The sequence below is a fragment of the Schistocerca piceifrons genome, chromosome 5, assembly GCF_021461385.2.
Source record: "Schistocerca piceifrons isolate TAMUIC-IGC-003096 chromosome 5, iqSchPice1.1, whole genome shotgun sequence".
Classification (NCBI taxonomy): Eukaryota; Metazoa; Arthropoda; class Insecta; order Orthoptera; family Acrididae; genus Schistocerca; species Schistocerca piceifrons.
This window is the reverse complement of record NC_060142.1, coordinates 289,391,563-289,409,727: the sequence shown is the minus strand read 5'-3', so window position 1 is coordinate 289,409,727 and position 18,165 is coordinate 289,391,563. Positions and strand designations below refer to the sequence as shown.

The 18,165-nt window shown below is 40.8% G+C and overlaps 1 protein-coding gene across 5 annotated transcripts in view; it reads left to right on the top strand.

Annotated features, from left to right (window-relative positions):
• The window catches only part of LOC124798249 (ataxin-10), a 98,316-nt gene that overhangs the window by 4,557 nt on the left and 75,594 nt on the right, over window positions 1-18,165 (top strand). For 3 of the 5 annotated variants that reach the window (XR_007016928.1, XM_047261567.1, XM_047261570.1), the window contains exon 2: window positions 14,544-14,882. Coding sequence is in view for 4 of the 5 variants with exons in the window: in XM_047261567.1 (XP_047117523.1) it covers window positions 14,544-14,882 (339 nt within the window). In the remaining variant the exon portion in view is untranslated. Of the gene's footprint in view, window positions 1-10,169; window positions 10,383-14,543; window positions 14,883-18,165 lie in introns of all 5 variants that reach the window. The other 2 variants (XM_047261568.1, XM_047261569.1) reach the window with 1 other exon arrangement.

Genomic DNA, 18,165 nt, shown 5'->3' with positions numbered 1-18,165 from the left:
CTTTGGTAGCGACCATCCAGGAGTTCATCTAAGCCCTGGAATGGTCCAGTCATTCTGTGGTGTTTGTGGGGACCCCAGGCCACGTCGGAATCCCAGGAAATGAACTTGCCGACAGGCTGGCCAAACAGGCTACGCGGAAACCCCTTCTGGAGATTGGCATCCCTGTAACTGACCTGCGATCATTATTACGCCACAAGGTTTTTCAGCTTTGGGAGACGGAATGGCATAAGCTCAGTATGCCCAACAAACTGTGTGCCCTTACGGAGATTACGAATGTGTGGAACACCTCCATGCGGGCCTCTCACAGTGACTCTGTGGTTCTCTGCCGGCTTCGCATTGGCCATACGTGGCTAACACAAGACTACCTCATCCGTCGTGAGGACCCACCTCGGTGTCACTGTGGCTCACAAATGACTGTCGTCCACATCTTGCTGGACTGCTCACTTTTAGCTGCTCTGCAGCAGACTTTTAACTTTCCCAGCACCCTGCCTTCGGTGTTGGGCAACAATGCCTCAACAGCAGTAGTAGTTTTATATTTTATTCGTGAGGAGGGGTTTTTATCGTACTATATAAGGGTGGGCATTTAGCCTTCTCTCTGAGGTCGCCACCCTCCCTCTATTTTAACTCTGTTGCACTTTCTTTGCATTTGTTTGTCTTGGTCGTCATCTTTTCCCTACATGTGTTCATCTCACCTTGTCTTTTTGGGGTGGACATTTTAATGTGTTGCAGAGTGGCTGGCTCATCCTCTTTTATTATTGTGATCAGCCAGCCCAGACCATCTGCTCTATGGTTTTAATACCTTCTCCTTCTTTTCCTGTTTTTTGTTCGTTACATTCGTTTTCTTTTTAGGTGTGGTGTTGTGTGTTTTTGTACCTTGTGCCTTGCTTGTGTCGGGGGAAAAGGGGCTGATGACCCTGTAGTTTGGTCCCTTTATACCTCCCACCCACCCAAAAAGACCTTTTACAGTTGTATGTTCATGTTCGGATGTCAAAATATTGTCGCAATAACCAAGACTAAAAAAATTACACATGCTTACCAGGTTAGCTATTAAAATTTTTTTTAAGTAGTTCACTCACATTGCCCTTGGTGTAATCAGTAGTCAAAGTATCTGTCGCACACACTTGTAGACACTATGCAGAGAACTCATGAAATTCAGAGTGCTCTCTCTGTCAATGTGATCAAGAAGACAGAAGATACCAGTGAGGATACCAGTGGGATAATGGTACTCATGTTAACAGATGGCAGTAGTATTGTGTATACAAGGTATAAAAGTGCAGTGCATTGGCAGAGCTGTCATTTGTACTCAGATGCTTCATGTGAAGAGGTGTCTGACATTATTATGGCTGCACAGCGGGAATTAATGGACTTTGAATGTGGAATGGAGCTAGACACATGGGACATTCCATTTCGAAAGCCATTAGGGAATTCGGTATTCGAATATCCACAGTGTCAAGAGTGTACTGAGAATACCAGTGTACTGGGCCTTACCTCTCACCATGGACAGTGCAGCAGCTGACAGCCTTCACTTAACAACCAAAGGCAGCGGCGTTTACATTGTCAGTGCTAACAGAGAAGCAACACTACGATGAATGTGTCTGTTAGGATAATGCAGTGAAATTTGGCATTAATGGGCTATGGCAGCAGACAACCGATGAGAGTGCCTTTGCTAATAGCATGTCATCGCCTGCAGCACCTCTCCTGTGTTCATGACCATATCAGTTGGAAAACGATGGCCTGGGTAGATGAGTTCTGGTTTCAGTTGGTAAGTGCTGTTGGTAGGGTTTGAGTGTGGCGCAGACCACATGAAGCCATGGACCCTAGTTGTCAACAAGGCACTATGCAAGCTGGTGGTGGCTCCCTAATGGTGTGGGCTGTGTTTACGTGGAATGGACTGGATCCTCTGGTCCAACCTAACCAGTCATTGACTGGACATGGTTATTTTCGGTACTTTGAGACCATTTGCAGCCATTCATGGAGTTTGTGTTCCCAAGCAATGGTGGACTTTTTATCGATGATAATGCATTATATCACCAGGTCACAACTGTTTGTGATTGGTTTGAAGAACATTCTGGATAATTCGAGTGAATGATTTGGCCACCCAGATTGCTCAACATGAATCCAAACATTTATGGGGTGTACTTGAGAGGTCAGTTTGTGCACAAAATCCAGCACTGGCAACGCTTTCACAATTACAGTCAGCTATAGAGGCAACATGATTGGATATTTCTGCAGGGACTTCCAGTGACTTGTTGAGTCTGTGCCACATTGAGTTGCTGCACTATGCTGGGCAAAAGGAAGTCAGACACAATATTCGGGGGGTATCACATGACTTTTGTCACCTCAGTGTGCATCTACATCTACAGAAATACTCTGCAAGCCACTGTATTGTGTTTTGCGGAGAGCACCTTGTATCGCTTGTTCTTTGACTTTCAGAAGACATTTGATTCATTTCCACACAGTCACATAGTGAATTGAATCCAAGCTTCAGCTTATCTTAGGCTTCACCCTTTATTTCCCAGTTCTGCAGAGCATCTAACATGTAAGCTGTTTGCATGATTTTCTTTTTTTAAACATTTCACTAATGGTGTGCTTCTGGATGTACAGGCGAGTTTCTGTTGGTGTAAACCTGGAAGTACACCATTAATGAGTTATGCTAGGCACTTGTTAGAAATTTATCAGACAATCAGTCAACCAAGAAAACCATGGTGTACTTTCAACAGTGTGTGCAAAAGTGGCTATCAGTCTGATACAGAGTATACACTGTGTAATCTCATATTTAAACTTGGAGAAATTGTGGGTTGGGAGTGTAACTTCAGCCGTACCACTAGGTGTGTTTTCAGCATGCTTTCGATGACTATGTACCTTCCAAAGCAAGTTTGTATAGACTTTGGACACAAGAGAAACTCTGTTGAAGACGAAAGTTTGTTTCAACTATGGGAGAAAATGAGTGTAGAGCCTGGACAATAATTGAAAAGTGGAAATGGAAGAGGTTCTTAAGTGCCAAATCCTACATTTGTCAAGAAAGTCAAAGACAGTTTCTCATTTTGTATGTATTGGTATACAAAAAATCAAGAAGGCATTCTGATACCACAGTCACATCACTGCAAAAAATAATGACACAGACTAGAAAATAAGTAATTTATTAAGCACATTCTATGTGCCATACCAGGAAACTGACTGGGCCTAATCACCAATGCAAAAATTTTTGTTTAAAGTGTCATTGATGCAGAGGCACTATATTTTATTTGTGATAGTACTGGTACAGAAATACAGCAGTAATATTTTAACTAGTAGAACTGTTCTCAACAAAAATCATTTACAGGATGATAATAAAATAAAATTAAACAAAAAAACCTTTAGGTATTGATTTCTATTTCTAACACAGCTCATTTCTTGAGATCAGGTGTTGTGTTGCAAAGTTTTCTGTAAAAACTCGCTGTGCCTTTGAAGAAGAAATGGCAACATCATTGTTGGGTCTTTCTGTTTCGCAGTGGAATAGAGGCCTTACTTACCTTCCTCTATTTCTCTGCAATTGCAAGACCTCTGTCACAGCTCTTTCCTCCTCAAGCCATCCTGGGCTAAATGGTGGAGACCTTGATCCATGCACTTAGAACACCATTGCATAGTACTGCACGGCAGAAAGACCATATTACGTTTAGTAATGAAAGTAGTAAACATTCTTCCATGATTAGACACCATGAACAAGTCTAGGAACATGCACCAGAGTGCCAAGAACACAGTAATACCGAAAATGTGTTTTGTGAAAAAATAGCATTTAGAACATTTTCCATTTCCATTCTACAATTGAAGAGGATCCTCACTGCACCTTCAAACAAATTCACTACATTCTTGGTATCAGCTCGGTATAAACTTAGCAGATCCTACATACAAATCTTTAAGGTATATAGAAATAAAAGTAGTCCTTGGATACTTCACCTTCTAACCTCAAGCTACAAGCAGATTCTGCCAGCCTGTGCTACAAAAATTTGATTCTGCTCACTCAAAAGTAACATTTATAATTTTGTAACTAAAGATAAAATGCAGTTGTACATATATGGCCCTGAAATAAAGTGCATTTGTATACTTGGGTCTTGCCAGAAAATACAAAGACCATGAAGTGTGAGGAAACAAATGGTGTACACTTTCTTCGAGGGAAGTGGTCTTCACACAACCTGTGTGGTGGTTGTAGATGGGATAGTAATTTCAGGTTGGTATTCTAAAGTCTTCTGGACAACATGACAAGACCCATCAAGGAGAAATGTTCAGAATTAGGAGTGCATAGCCTACAATGCAAGCTAACCATGTATCGAAAATAAAGTCTCCCATTGAGGAGTCTCAGTTTGTGGCATTTTCTCATCTACCCTACAAGTATGTTTTAGTCCATGAGATTGCTCTTTCTCAAAACAAAAGAAATCACCACAAATATGTCTCTTCAGAAGCAGCATCTCTGTTTATGATCCTTACGTAAAAGTCCACCCTGTAGCATTCACCAAGTAGTTTGAATTTTTAAGAGGGTGAAAAAGGGAGTTCTTCAAAAAGATTTAAAGGAATGTGTTTAAAATATTTTAATTATGATGGATCTCATAGCTTAACAGAATCTGTAATATGTGAATGGCCTGGTAAAAGAAATTGGAAGCTCCATGAAGCTGTTCACAGACAATGCTGTTGTACACACAGAAGCTACAACAGTTGTAGAAACATGCAGGAAAACCTACAGAGGACTGAGATGTGGTGCAGGTACTGACAACTGACCTTCAATAAACATTTATAATGTATTGGTTGTAGAGAGGTGGTAAGGCCCTCCTTTATTTGATTAAACCTTAAATTTTCAAAAGTTGAGTATGATTTCTTGAACTTTTTTTGGTCGTTGAACCCTAAAGCCAATGGCCTTGCTGCAATGGTAGCACAGGTTCCCATCAGATCGCCAAAGTTAAGCGCTGTTGGGCTGGGCTAGCACTTGGATCAATGACCATCCGGTCTGCCGAGAGTTGGCAGGCGGGGTACACTCAGCCCCTGTGAGGAAAACTGAGGAGCTACTTGATTGAGAAGTAGTTGCTATGGTCTCGTAAACTGACATACAGCAGGGAGAGCTGTGTGCTCCATATCTGCATCCAGTGACATCTGTGGGCTGAGGATGACACGGCGGCCGGTTGGTACCATTGGGCCTTCAAGGTCTGTTCGGCTGGAGTTTAGTTTAGTATAGAACCCTAAAACAATTGAATTTATTGATTAGCTCTTTGAGGTTATGATAGTTGTTGTACGTACCTTAAAAGAAAGAAAGAGAGAAAAAAACCTGAAGAATATACTTTTATTGGCCTCTGTCTGGTATTATGTTGCAGGAGCATTTTTCACAATACAGCAGTAATCAACTAGTGTGTTACACTTCATTTCCCTTTGTACTGTTGCTTCACCAGTGAATCACATTGGTGAAAGTGCTCACCATGTTCTTTACTTGAATAACCGCAATTTGCTGAGAAGAAATGTGGATGTGATGACAAAAAGGCACATTTTTTTATAATGCTATAATAACCTTGTTCTCAGTCTTTGTCAGCTTCTGTCCCACACACACCGCCACTTCTGAATCATGACCGAAACTTCACTTATTCTGCAGTCACATCTTCCTCTCTGCAGTCTCTCTCTTCCTGTGTTTCATCTCTTCACCCACCATTCCTCCACTCATTATATGCTTTGGACAGCTACCCTTGTTGCTGGCCAAAACCAGCTCACTGGTGCTACATTCCTATCCAGTGTGCATGCAGTCCCTCACTCCTAGTTCTTGGCCACCTTTCCTTAACCCTCCCTCACCACTCTCTGCCAGCTTTCTCTCCTGGTTGATCACAGCCAGCCTGCTCAAATAAGTTTTGTTTTCCAATTCATGGAATGCAAACAAATAGCCGAAAATATTTCTGTGCCCATCAGATTCCTCTTATTTACATGGTACTATTCTATGTAATAGCTGTACGAATCCTTTCTTATGGTCCTGTTAAGAGGTGTGAAGAACACCGTAGGCAGAATGATTTCACATACAAATAAAGATTTTTCAGCATCCATTGAATTTCCAGTTGTTTATCTGTGATATGTGCTGCAAACAACAGTTACAACCAATTTAGCTTAGGGTTGTCATATTATGTCTGACCCATGCGGTGTCATTAAGAGGAAACCGTACCTGTAACTACATTAGTGTCATGTCATACACCAATGTCAATTGTGGTCTTGAGGTGTTTCTTGGCAAGAAACTTCTGGTTCTTTCAGTTTATCCAGGTCCCATCTCCTTAAATTTCTGCCTTTTTACAGTTTCCTGCCTGATTACGATATCTATCATTCCGCACTCCGATCCATAGAGTGCCAGTTTTGTTTGTGATGATAATGGTGTCATCCTGAGTAGTCCCCACCTGGAGATCTGAATGGGGGACTATTTTACCTCCGGAATGTTTTACCCAAGAGGATGCCATCATCATTTAACCATACAGTAGAGCTGCATGGCCTCGGGGAAAAATTGCGGCTGTAGTTTCCCCTTGCTTTCAGCCATTTGCTGTACCAGCACTGCAAGGCTATTTTGGTTGGTGTTATGAAGCCAGATTAGTCAGCCATCCGGACCGTTGCCCCTTCAGCTACTGAAAAGGCTGCTATCCCTCTTCAGGAATCGCACGTTTGTGTGGTGTCTCAACAGATAACCCTCCATTGTGGTTGCACCTACGGTATGGCTATCTGTATCACTGAGGCACTCAAGCCTCCTCATCAATGGCTAGGTCCCTGGTTCATGTAGGGTCAGGAAGGGGGGGGGGGGTGCCTAACTTAATTCAGGAATGCAAAATCCAGGAACTAAAGGCTATAGAATTCCTCTTATATTTTAAAGCATGATTGTTTGTATCCAGTCTCTGTGGTATTGACCTCCGCCATTAACGAGGCTAGGTAACGAACAGTACCTGGTGTATTTACTCCCTTGATGTCTGCATCTGATGACAGTACAAATAAGTTTGATTATGGGGGCAGTAGGTCATCCCCACTCTTGGCTTCTGTGGCACCATCTTTAGGAACCACTCTTTGCTGAAGAAACAACATCCTTGTCCAGGAATGTACTGGTTTCCTTCTGGAAACCTTCTCACCGGAAAGTCACATATCGGAGACCTGACACAAGCTAGTGGCTGAAGGAGCCGTGGACCATGGATCCCAGGGCTACCCGTCCTCCTTCCATTCCTACCACCACAGCAGGTAAGCCTTTACAAGAATCTTGATTGCCAAAAGTTGTGAAAGACAAGAAGATTAAATATTGGGAGAAGACTACTTGAGTGATACTGGAGACACCAGATTCTCTAGTCTCTGTTCCTTTAGAAGTTTTTTTACAGTGGCTGTATACCATGGAGGTTCCTTCCCATTATGAACTGTTCTATTGGGTACATGTCTTTCCAGTGCATAGTCAATTATTCTTTTAAACTTGACCCCTAGTTCTCTAGTTCCTACTTGCTCCTGCCATGTACTGCAAGTTTAAAGTTCCTCACTGAGATATGACACTACTGATTTTTGTAATGTAGTTTACTGAATGTAAACATCTTTCTACTTGTCTTAATTGTCCTTTGTACTTCATTAAACATTGTTGCCACAGTTGCGCCATGCTCACTGATACCAGTTTTGATGTGGACATCCTCAAAGAGGTCAGGTCTGTTTGTTGCCATTTGATCCAATGTATTTCCATCATGAGTGGGGTTCTGAGTTATCTGTTCTAGGTAGTTTTCAGCGAAGGTATTTAGTAATGTTTCACAGGATGTCTTATTGTGCCTGCCACTAACAAAACTGTAATTTTCCAAATTGATTGTTGGTTGATTAAAGTCTCCATCAATGGTTACAGTATGATTGAGGAACTTGCGGACAGGCGAACAGAGGTTTTCTCCGAAGTTTTCCGTTACATCAGAAGATAAGTCTGGTGGGTGATAGATGGCTCCAATTGTCATTTAATGTCCAATACTGATACAGAGCCTTGCCCAAACAGTCTCACATGCAGCTTGTTTCTATGTTGATGGTTTTGAGTTTCTTGTCTACTGTGACAAATATGTTACCTTCATTCCCTATTTGCTGATCCTTTTCTATACTCTTAAATGTTCCCCAAAAATCTCACTGCTATCAATTTTAGGTTTCAACCAGCTTTCTGTACCCGGTATCACCTGAGCTTCACTGCTTTTCATGAGTGCTTCAAGCTCTGGCACTTTGTTGCGAATGTTTCCACAATTTACATTAGGATTTTAATACACTCATTTGTGGGAGGCATTTCTTTCAATCTTACACTGATACCTTTGAATTTCCTACAGCTATCTTTATCTGGATTGGATGGAGGGTCACCTAATCTAAAAAACCCTTGTGTGCATCACACACACAGTGAGCTATCTGAGTACAAGCCTCTGATGTGTACTGTGCACCTGACCCATTTAAGTGGACCCTACAGTTCTCAGACATCTGGTGCAAGTCCACGAAGTTGCAGCCTATCTTGTCACAGAACATTAGAAGTCTCTGGTTGACTCCTTTCACTCAACTCAGAACCAAAGTGCTACAATCAGTTCTGGGGACAATACTGCAAATTGTGAGCTGTGTGGAAACTCTGTGTGCAAGACTGGTCTTCTCAACCTTCTCTGCTAGTTGCTTGAATGACCCAAGTGTGATCTCTGATCCCATACGACAGATATCATTTGTTCCACTGTACACCACACCTGGCAGATGGTTGCACCCTCTTCCCTCAGTGGCTGCCGGAATAGCCTCTTCAACATGTTGCCTGAGGCTGCCAGGCATACACACGGTGCACCTGGTTTCCTTTCCTATCTCTTGCTGCCATTTCCCTAAAGGTTGCCATCATTCACTCTACATTTGAACTGCTGATGATTAATAGATCATACCTTTTCATGTTTGCCTCGTCTTGACACCGGACAAGACAGTTTCCCAAAAGGAAGTGAAGTCTAAGTCCCAGCGGCTCAGTTTCAGGGAAAGACAGCACTGCAAACTTGTTGGTTAGGGGGATCTTTAAAACACCCAGAGGCCTCCCTGGTCCCCGTCCACCCTGCACAGGATGTCTAGATGTACCATTGACACGCCACTCACGCCAAGTGGACAGATAGGTACAGATCCTGTACTTTCTGCAGAGGAGATAGGATCCACAGGAGAGACTAGTGCTTGAGGTTCTAGTGGTACTGGTATCACAGGTACACGACTCTAGAGAGCTCTACCGACCCACCGATTCACAGCAGTTGCCAATTGTTGGACAATAGTCAGGGTGCTTTCCAGCTGCTTACAAATATCAGTCAACTCATCCCATGTTAGAGAACAGCATTCACAGTGGAACTGCATTTTGGCTGGTGCATTGTATTACAAGGCAATGAACAGATAACTTTAAATTTAGCCTGCTGATTATCTTTTAATCTGTTGAGCTAAAAAGTTGCTCGCACAAGAATTGAAGCAAATATGCAGAATGAGATTTCTGTTAAGGCAACATAAGAATCTGTGGTAAAAATTACTAGTTTCCTAAAACATTTTGTTTGAAGTTAATTACAGTTGTTAGCAAACTCAAAAACAGTTAATGTATGATAAAGGCAGGTATATATAGATCCACTATAAGTGTAACACAGTATGTTAGAATATCTGCTACAGTAACAAAATCACAAATGCCAGTTTGCTACAGATTGCTTGTAGATTATGCAAAGGACAATGGTAGCTTCTGAAAATTCTCAAAGACTCATGTTTATTTGCATTGATATACGATGAAATTCAGAGGTGATGTATTCTTTGTCAGAAATGTGAACCACAAAATGCTGATTTGCTATGAAATAAGTCACGTATTCAAAACACTAGTAATGGTAACTTACGAAAATTTAGTTTTTGTAAACATCTGAAAATTCTCAAAATAAATAAATGAATAAGTAAATAAATAAATTTCATTCTCTCATGTAATTGTACATTGAAATTACAGAATAGTTGTTTTGAAAAAGGCTTAACTTACTGTCGTCAAAAATTTTAAGAGCACAATCGGGTTTAAGCGTACAATTGACAATAACTGTAAGAGTTTATCTTGGCACTCATGAATGTCCAAAATTTCACAACACAAACAGATAATGATACAGTCAATAAAAAATTTGTCAAAGATGCTAAAATGTGCAGCACCAACAAAGCATGTCTTCCGTGTGTTGCAGCCAACAATTTCTTTTCAAGAGATGTACACAGAAGGAAGCAATATATTGATTGACTCTTCTAGTAAAGTGTGGCAGTGAAAATAAGTGACTATCATTGAAGTACAGAGGCATATAGTGGCATTATGAATTTATTTTAGTTAGGTGTGTCTCTTTAGAATGGAACCAACTGTTGGCAAGTCATGTAACATCCCATGTTTTCAACAGATCTGCAAGGTAATATTTTTGTTGGTGTGATTTGACTGTTAGTTCTATTAAAGTTGCTGGTGTGTGTATGCACATAAGTCATATCATGATAAAGAAGTACTTGTCACAGTGACTAGTACATATGTTGCAACCATCTAACTTCATACACATTGAGCCAACAAGTTAAACCATGATAAGTACAGGTTGGAATATCAACAGTATTATGAAAATATTTGATTGCTACTCACCATAAAGACACACATTGAGTTGCAGAAAGGTGTGAAACAATGAGTTACATAAAAGCTTTTTGCTGAAGCCTTCTTCAGAAAACAAAAATTCACACACAGTCACACAAGCAAGCATGCCTCACACACACGACTGCTATCTCCAGCCATTCCGGACAGAATGCAACTGTATCCTGACCCACGTTGAAGGTGAAGTATACAAACAAATCTGTGGCACAACCATGGGCTCCCAAATGGCACCTTCCTATGCCAACTGTTTGTGGGCCATTTAGAGCAAACTTTCGTCCCAGAACCCCTGATCTGATTCAGGTTCATGATAATATCTTCATGATTTGCACTTGGGGCCAGGATGAGTTATTCTCATTCCTTCATAACCTCAACACCTTTTCTCTCAACCCAGTGTGCCATCTTCTGGACATTGATCTCCTCCTCCTCCTCCTCCTCTGTTGGCTCCATCCACATCGCTGTCTACATTAAACCTACCAACCACACCTGCGTTTTGACAGTGCCACCCCTTCTACACCAAAATATCCCTCCCATACAGCCATATGGTATATCCGTAGCACAGGAGCTCCCCTGCACAATATGCTGAAGATCTCACAAAGGACTTCACAGGCATGCACTATCCCCCATACTTAGTTAGGAAACAGATTTTCTGTGCCATATCCTCAAGCACCCCCAATCCTCCCACCATCCCCAGGAACCTGCTACAAAGGTTCTTTATCACCCCTTACCACCCTGTACTAGAACAGTTGAACCACATCCTTCATCAGGGCTTTGAATATCTATCATAATGCTCTGAAATGGGGACATCCTACAAAAATCCTTCCCACCTCCTAAAATGGTGATCTGTTGCCCACCCAACCTCCACAACACCCCAGTCCCTACCTATGCTGCTCCCAATGCCAACCTCAGCCTCTTGCCACAGTGATCATATCCGCGTGAAAGATCAGAGTGCAAGACCTGTCAAGTCTACTCACTCACATTTCCTATTCCAGTCCTTCACAACCTTATCCTATCCCATTAGAGCCCAGGCCATCTGTGAAAGCAGCCATGTCATATATCAGCTCTACTGCAATAATTTCTCAGCTTTTTATATTGTATAACTACCAACTAGCTGTCTTCCAGGATAGATAGCCACCACCAAACTGTAGCAAGGAGCAAAGCGGACCATCCTATGGCACAACCTGCAACTGAATGTAACGTGCTGGATTTCAGTGGCTGCTTTGGAATGTGGACCATTTGGATCCTTCCTCCACCACCAACATTTTTTCTGACCTGCACAGATGGGAGTTACCCTTGCAACAGATTCTGTGCTCCTTAAAGTATCCCAGCCTCAAGCTACTGTTTGGACACAGTCCATCCAACTGTTTCTGCCGCCTTCTGTCCTGTCGTCACCTTAATTTTGACCCCTTCATCCACCCTTGCGTGCTCTTCCTGCAGTGCTGATCCCTCTTTCTCCACATGTACACACGTATCCTGCTATCCTTTCCCCCTTCCTGCCTCCTCCAGATTGCTGCTTTCGTAAAATGGAACAATTGCACTCTGGCCCAATCTGCCAGAGGTGGCAGTCACATGTGCATGAAGTGTGCTTGCTTGTGCGAATGAAAGTGTGTGTGTGTGTTTTTTATTTCTGGAGAAGGTTTTGGCCAAAAACTAAATGTGTAACAGTCTTCATTGTGCTTGTCTGCAACTCAACCTGGCATCTGTGCAGTGAGTAGCAGTCAATCCTTGTCATAATACTGTTGAGCCAACAAGTTAATTGGAAACCCAGCATTCATATGTTTACACAGAATTACTCAATGACAAATTGGATTTCAGTTTGTAGAGTGTACATTGTGGCTTTTTCATTTAATCAAAACACTCGCCAATACCACTTTCTGTTTTGACCCATGATGTCATCAAAATGGGAAACTTAAATTGCTCCTAATTCAGTATAAGTAAAATCTGTACCCTAACAAGAATTGTAGTTCTTCTTAAGACATCACATTCCTTGACTTCACAAACTCTCAACCAAACTGTCAGGTTTCAACAAGTTAGACTTTGAGCTATGCCCCAGATCAGTCTGTCACAGCAACATTCACACATTTACACCATATGTCATAAGTCAAAGCTGACTTCAGATATTGGCAGGTTCTGTTGACTAGTCATCTGATAAGTGTTTGTTTAGAAAATCAAAGATCTATTCTTCATTCCTTGTAAACATCATTGTTTATAGTTTTTGGCCATTTAGTTTATATAAATAGCTCAATATTAATATTTACAAGTTATTTGACCACTTAACTATTGCTGCACGGGATTAGCCTAGCAGTCTAAGGCACTGCAGTCATGGACTGTGCGGCTAGTCCCGGCGGAGGTTCGAGTCCTCCCTTGTGTGTGTGTCCTTAGGATACTTTAGGTTAAGTAGTGTGTAAGCTTAGCGACTAATGACCTTAGCAGTTAATTCCCGTAAGACTTCACACACATTTGAACATTTTGAACTTAACTATTTTCTGAGGTGGTGTTGCAGTTCAAAATGCATGCAAACTCACTTCAACTCACCCAATATGTGTTTTCTACTGTTTTCATCAAGTTTCAGAATTTCCTTTCTTATAAGTATTTACTCTGCTGCTTCTGGAGATGTTATTCAGATGACACACTTAGGAATGTGGTACAGTAGTCAGAGGCACTACTCATGTTTTGGAGGAGCAGGGTTCAAAACCCTATTCAATCATCTTGATTTAGCTTTTCCGGTTTCCTCAAATTACTCAAGATTATTGCCAGAATTGTTCCTTTGAAAAAGTCAAGGTTCCTTTGTATCCCATCCTTTTATAATCCGAGCACATGCTGCATCTCTCATAACAGTATCCTGTATGGGAAATCAAAACCCTAAGCTTTGTTCTTTCCGTCGCATATCTCATATCAGTTTGTTGCCTGTTATAAACCGCAAACTCTTATCAACTTGCTCTGTCTTCTGCTACAATAGGTGTGGGCAACCTCAATGACCTGCAGGCTTAATTCACATACCTATGTAAGCTGACGGGCTACCTCAACATGTGCCGCGACTCCTAGCTCATGAAGTCAAAACTATAGTGCCCGTGATGTTAATCTTTATAGGGTAATGCACAAATATGAATAGCACCTTTTCCCAACACACCACACAAACAAAATATACCTCATTACATGCATTTTTGAGAGTATGTTAATTTAACTTTCACCACACCTTTAGATGTTCATATTTGTTAGCACATCGTGAACATCGTTTCTTTACTTACGATGTTTTACAATAACCGTCTTATAAACATTTATTGCAAAATTGTACAGTGCTGTTAATAAAGAAATAGTATTCATGACAAATGTAACAATCTTAAGATTAGACGCCAACCATCTTAAAATGTCATTTTAAAAAATAAATACCTGTAAAAGCAATTAATTATTATAAATTACCTTTAGTTTCAGTAGTTGTAGTGTTCTAATACGTCTGCTACAGATAAGAAATATTTACTAATCTTAATACGATAAAGAATAGAAAAACAAAATATGGCTATGAGACAGGCAGCTCTGGTCAACAAGCTATTAGGAGTAACTTTGGGATTTTTGGCTACAGGCAGTTTGTTCAAGTGTTTAAAATTTGGTGTGTTAATATCCACAGACACTATTTTTTTAAATATTGAATGAAAAACACTTTTGGTGACTAATCATGGAAATACCCGAAAATACATCCTAGAAGGAGTATAGTGTGAGTGCCTCATTGTATCTTCCATGAATTTCCTCCACAGACCAAATTGAAACCAATGGCAGCCCAGATTGAGCCTGCGTGCCCCGTGTGGAGGGGGGTGGGGGGGGGGGGGGGGGAGGAGACACTGGTTCTTAATTATGTTATGAGCACATGCATATTGAAATTAACATTTACTAATTGTTTACAGAATACCTATTATGTTTTTGTATCATCTTTCTTTCTTTTCAGGAGTAATGTTCCACCGCTCATATTAGATGCACTTATGGATGTTGTTCACGTTGGTGTGGATTTAATAAAATCTGAAAAAGATGGTACAGCTAAAGTTTTGACAGAAAGCTTTAGGACATTGAGAAATGCATGTGCAGGCCAGGTTAATACTCAGAATAAGCTTGGCAGCAATAAAACACTGCTTGAAGACACAGTGAAAATTCTGGAATTTGCATATGCATCAGCAGATGAACAGTGGATTCCATGTTTGCAGATTGGAATTCAGTTTTTGGGGAATCTGATTGTGAAAAATGAAGAAAACCAATTGCGTATTTGGAAGAAATTCTCGATGCTTCTACTGTAAGTACAAGCATGAGTACTGATTACATTTTCACAGTAAGGAATCATTAATTGTAATAATAATCTTGTTATGTACAAACTTGGAAAATCACATTGAACTTTTATTTAGATTGGTGGGAAGTTCTCAGGTTTCCAGCTGGGTGTCAGTGTTGGTCATCTTCCGGCAAAGATGATGAGTATGACACTCTTGGAAACATTGCGTATTTTTGACACTGCCACCTGGCTGGAAACCAGAGAGCTTTCACCAACAGTATACACTGGGAGAGCTTACATTGACGCTTTATTTAGATTTCAGGCAGTTCTACATTTTCAGTTTTTATTGTAGATACTTTAAAATGGATAATAAAAGTGAAGCAGGCATCAATGAACCTGTTGGAGGTGGTATGTATTAGCCTCCCTTCATCTTTGGGAACAGGCTAATCCACACAGTTGCAAGGGAGACATATTTCATGTAACAAAATACAAAAGCCTGCAACTATCTTTCTGACCAACAACACAAGAAATCTTCTCAGTACAAGACTTTAGCAGACTAAAATAACATTATGATGATTGCAGAATGAAAGTCTTGGAAGTGTCGATTTTTCCATTCCATCTAAGACACGCAGAAATACCACATGTCGACAAGCTTTTGTGCTGCATTTTCTCCTAGTTTTCACCATTATGATTGCACTCATTCATCTCTTACTGTCACTTTTTATGACAGGAATGAATTCCTTAATTGTTAGTGAAGGAATGCGTTGCAATTAGGTAACCCCTCCAGCAGGGTCTGATAAAGAATACTGGACCATACGTGTCTGGCATATTGGATTCAATCCTTTCAACAGCGAAAAATCGCACGCTGTGATATAATTGTGCTCGTATAATTATGTCCTTAATAATTGAGACTGACAAGTTGCTCCCATCCTTGTTTAACTAAAATGTTTCAGATAGATTATATAATGGTAAGACAGATTTAGGAACCAGATTTTAAATTGTAGGATATTTCCAGGGGCAGATGTGGACTCTGACCACAATCTATTGGTTATGGTCTTCAGATTAAAACTGAAGAAACTGCAAAAAGGTGGAAATTTAAGGAGATGGGACCTGGATAAACTGACTAAACCAGAGGTTGTACAGAGTTTCAGGGAGAGCATAAGGGAACAATTGACAGGAATGGGGGAAAGAAATACAGTAGAAGAAAAATGGTTAGCTTTGACAGATGAAATAGTGAAGGCAGCAGAGGATCACGTAGGTAAAAAGACTAGGGCTTATAGAAATCCTTGGGTAACAGGAGAGATATTGAATTTAATTGATGAAAGGAGAAAATATAAAAATGCAGTAAATGAAACAGGCAAAAAGGAATACAAACGTCTCAAAAAAGAGATCGACAGAAAGTGCAAAATGGCGAAGCAGGGATGGCTAGAGGACAAATGTAAGGATGTAGAGGCTTATCTCACTAGGGGTAAGATAGATACAGCCTACAGGAAAATTAAAGAGACCTTCGGAGAAAAGAGAACCACTTGTATGAATATCAAGAGCTCAGATGGAAACCCAGTTCTAAGCAAAGAAGGGAAAGCAGAAAGGTGGAAGGAGTATATAGAGGGTCTATACAGGGGCGATGTTGTTGAGGACAATATTATGGAAATGGAAGAGGAGGTAGATGAAGATGAAATGGGAGATACGATACTGTGTGAGAAGTTTGACAGAGCACTGGAAGACCTAAGTCAAAACAAGGCCCCGGGAGTAGACAACATTCCATTAGAACTACTGACAGCTTTGGGAGAGCCAGGCCTAACAAAACTCTACCATCTGGTGAGCAAGATGTATGAGACAGGCGAACTATCAGTTTAATAAGTCACAGCTGCAAAATACTAATGCGAATTCTTTACAGACGAATGGAAAAACTGGTAGAAGCTGACCTCGGGGAAGATCAGTTTGGATTCTGTAGAAATGTTGGAACACGTGGGGCAATACTGACCCTACGACTTATCTTAGAAGAAAGATTAAGGAAAGGCAAACCTACATTTCTAGCATTTGTAGACTTAGAGAAATCTTTTGACAATGTTGACTAGAATACACTGTTTCAAATTCTGAAGGTGGCAGTGGTAAAATACAATGAGCGAAAGGCTATTTACAATTTGTACAGAAACCAGATGGCAGTTATAAGAGTCAAGGGACATGAAAGGGAAGCAGTGGTTGGGAAGGGAGTGAGACAGGGTTGTAGCCTCTCCCCGATGCTATTCAATCTGTATATTGAGCAAGTATTCAATTTGTATATTGAGCAAGCAGTAAAGGAAACAAAAGAAAAGTTCAGAGTAGGTATTAAAATCCATGGAGAAGAAATAAAAACTTTGAGGTTTGCCGATGACATTGTAATTCTTTCAGAGACAGCAAAGGACTTGGAAGAGCAGTTGAACGGAATGGACAGTGTCTTGAAAGGAGGATATAAGATGAACATCAACAAAACCAAAACGAGGATAATGGAATGTAGTCAAATTAAATCGGGTGATGCTGAGGGAATTAGATTAGGAAATGAGACACTTAAAGTAGTAAAGGAGTTTTTCTGTTTGGGGAGCAAAATAACTGATGATGGTCGAAGTAGAGAGGATATAAAATGTAGACTGGCAATGGCAAGGAATGCGCTTCTGAAGAAGAGAAATTTGTTAACATCGAGTATAGATTTAAGTGTCAGGAAGTCGTTTCTGAAAGTATTTGTATGGAAGTGAAACATGGACGATAAATAGTTTAGACAAGAAGAGAATAGAAGCTTTCGAAATGTGGTGCTACAGAAGAATGCTGAAGATTAGATGGGTAGATCACATAACTAATGAGGAGGTATTGAATAGAATTGGGGAGAAGAGGAGTTTGGGGCACAACTTGACTAGAAGACGGGATCGATTGGTAGGACATGTTCTGAGGCATCAAGGGATCACCAGTTTAGTATTGGAGGGCAGCGTGGAGGGTAAAAATCGATCGTAGAGGGAGACCAAGAGATGAATACACTAAACAGATTCAGAAGGATGTAGGTTGCAGTAGGTACTAGGAGATGAAGAAGCTTGCACAGGATAGAGTAGCATGGAGAGCTGCATCAAACCAGTCTCAGGACTGAAGACCACCACAACAACAACAACAACAACAACAACAACAACATGCCCTTCATTGAAAACATCAAGCGCCTCCTGTTAAGTCTGTCATAGCATGTGCAAATTGTGATGTTTCTCAGAGTTTGAGGCTGATGTAAGCCTTAGAAAACTTCCAGCTGGATCTTTCTTGATTACTAAAGAGAATGTCGATGCAGTACTGA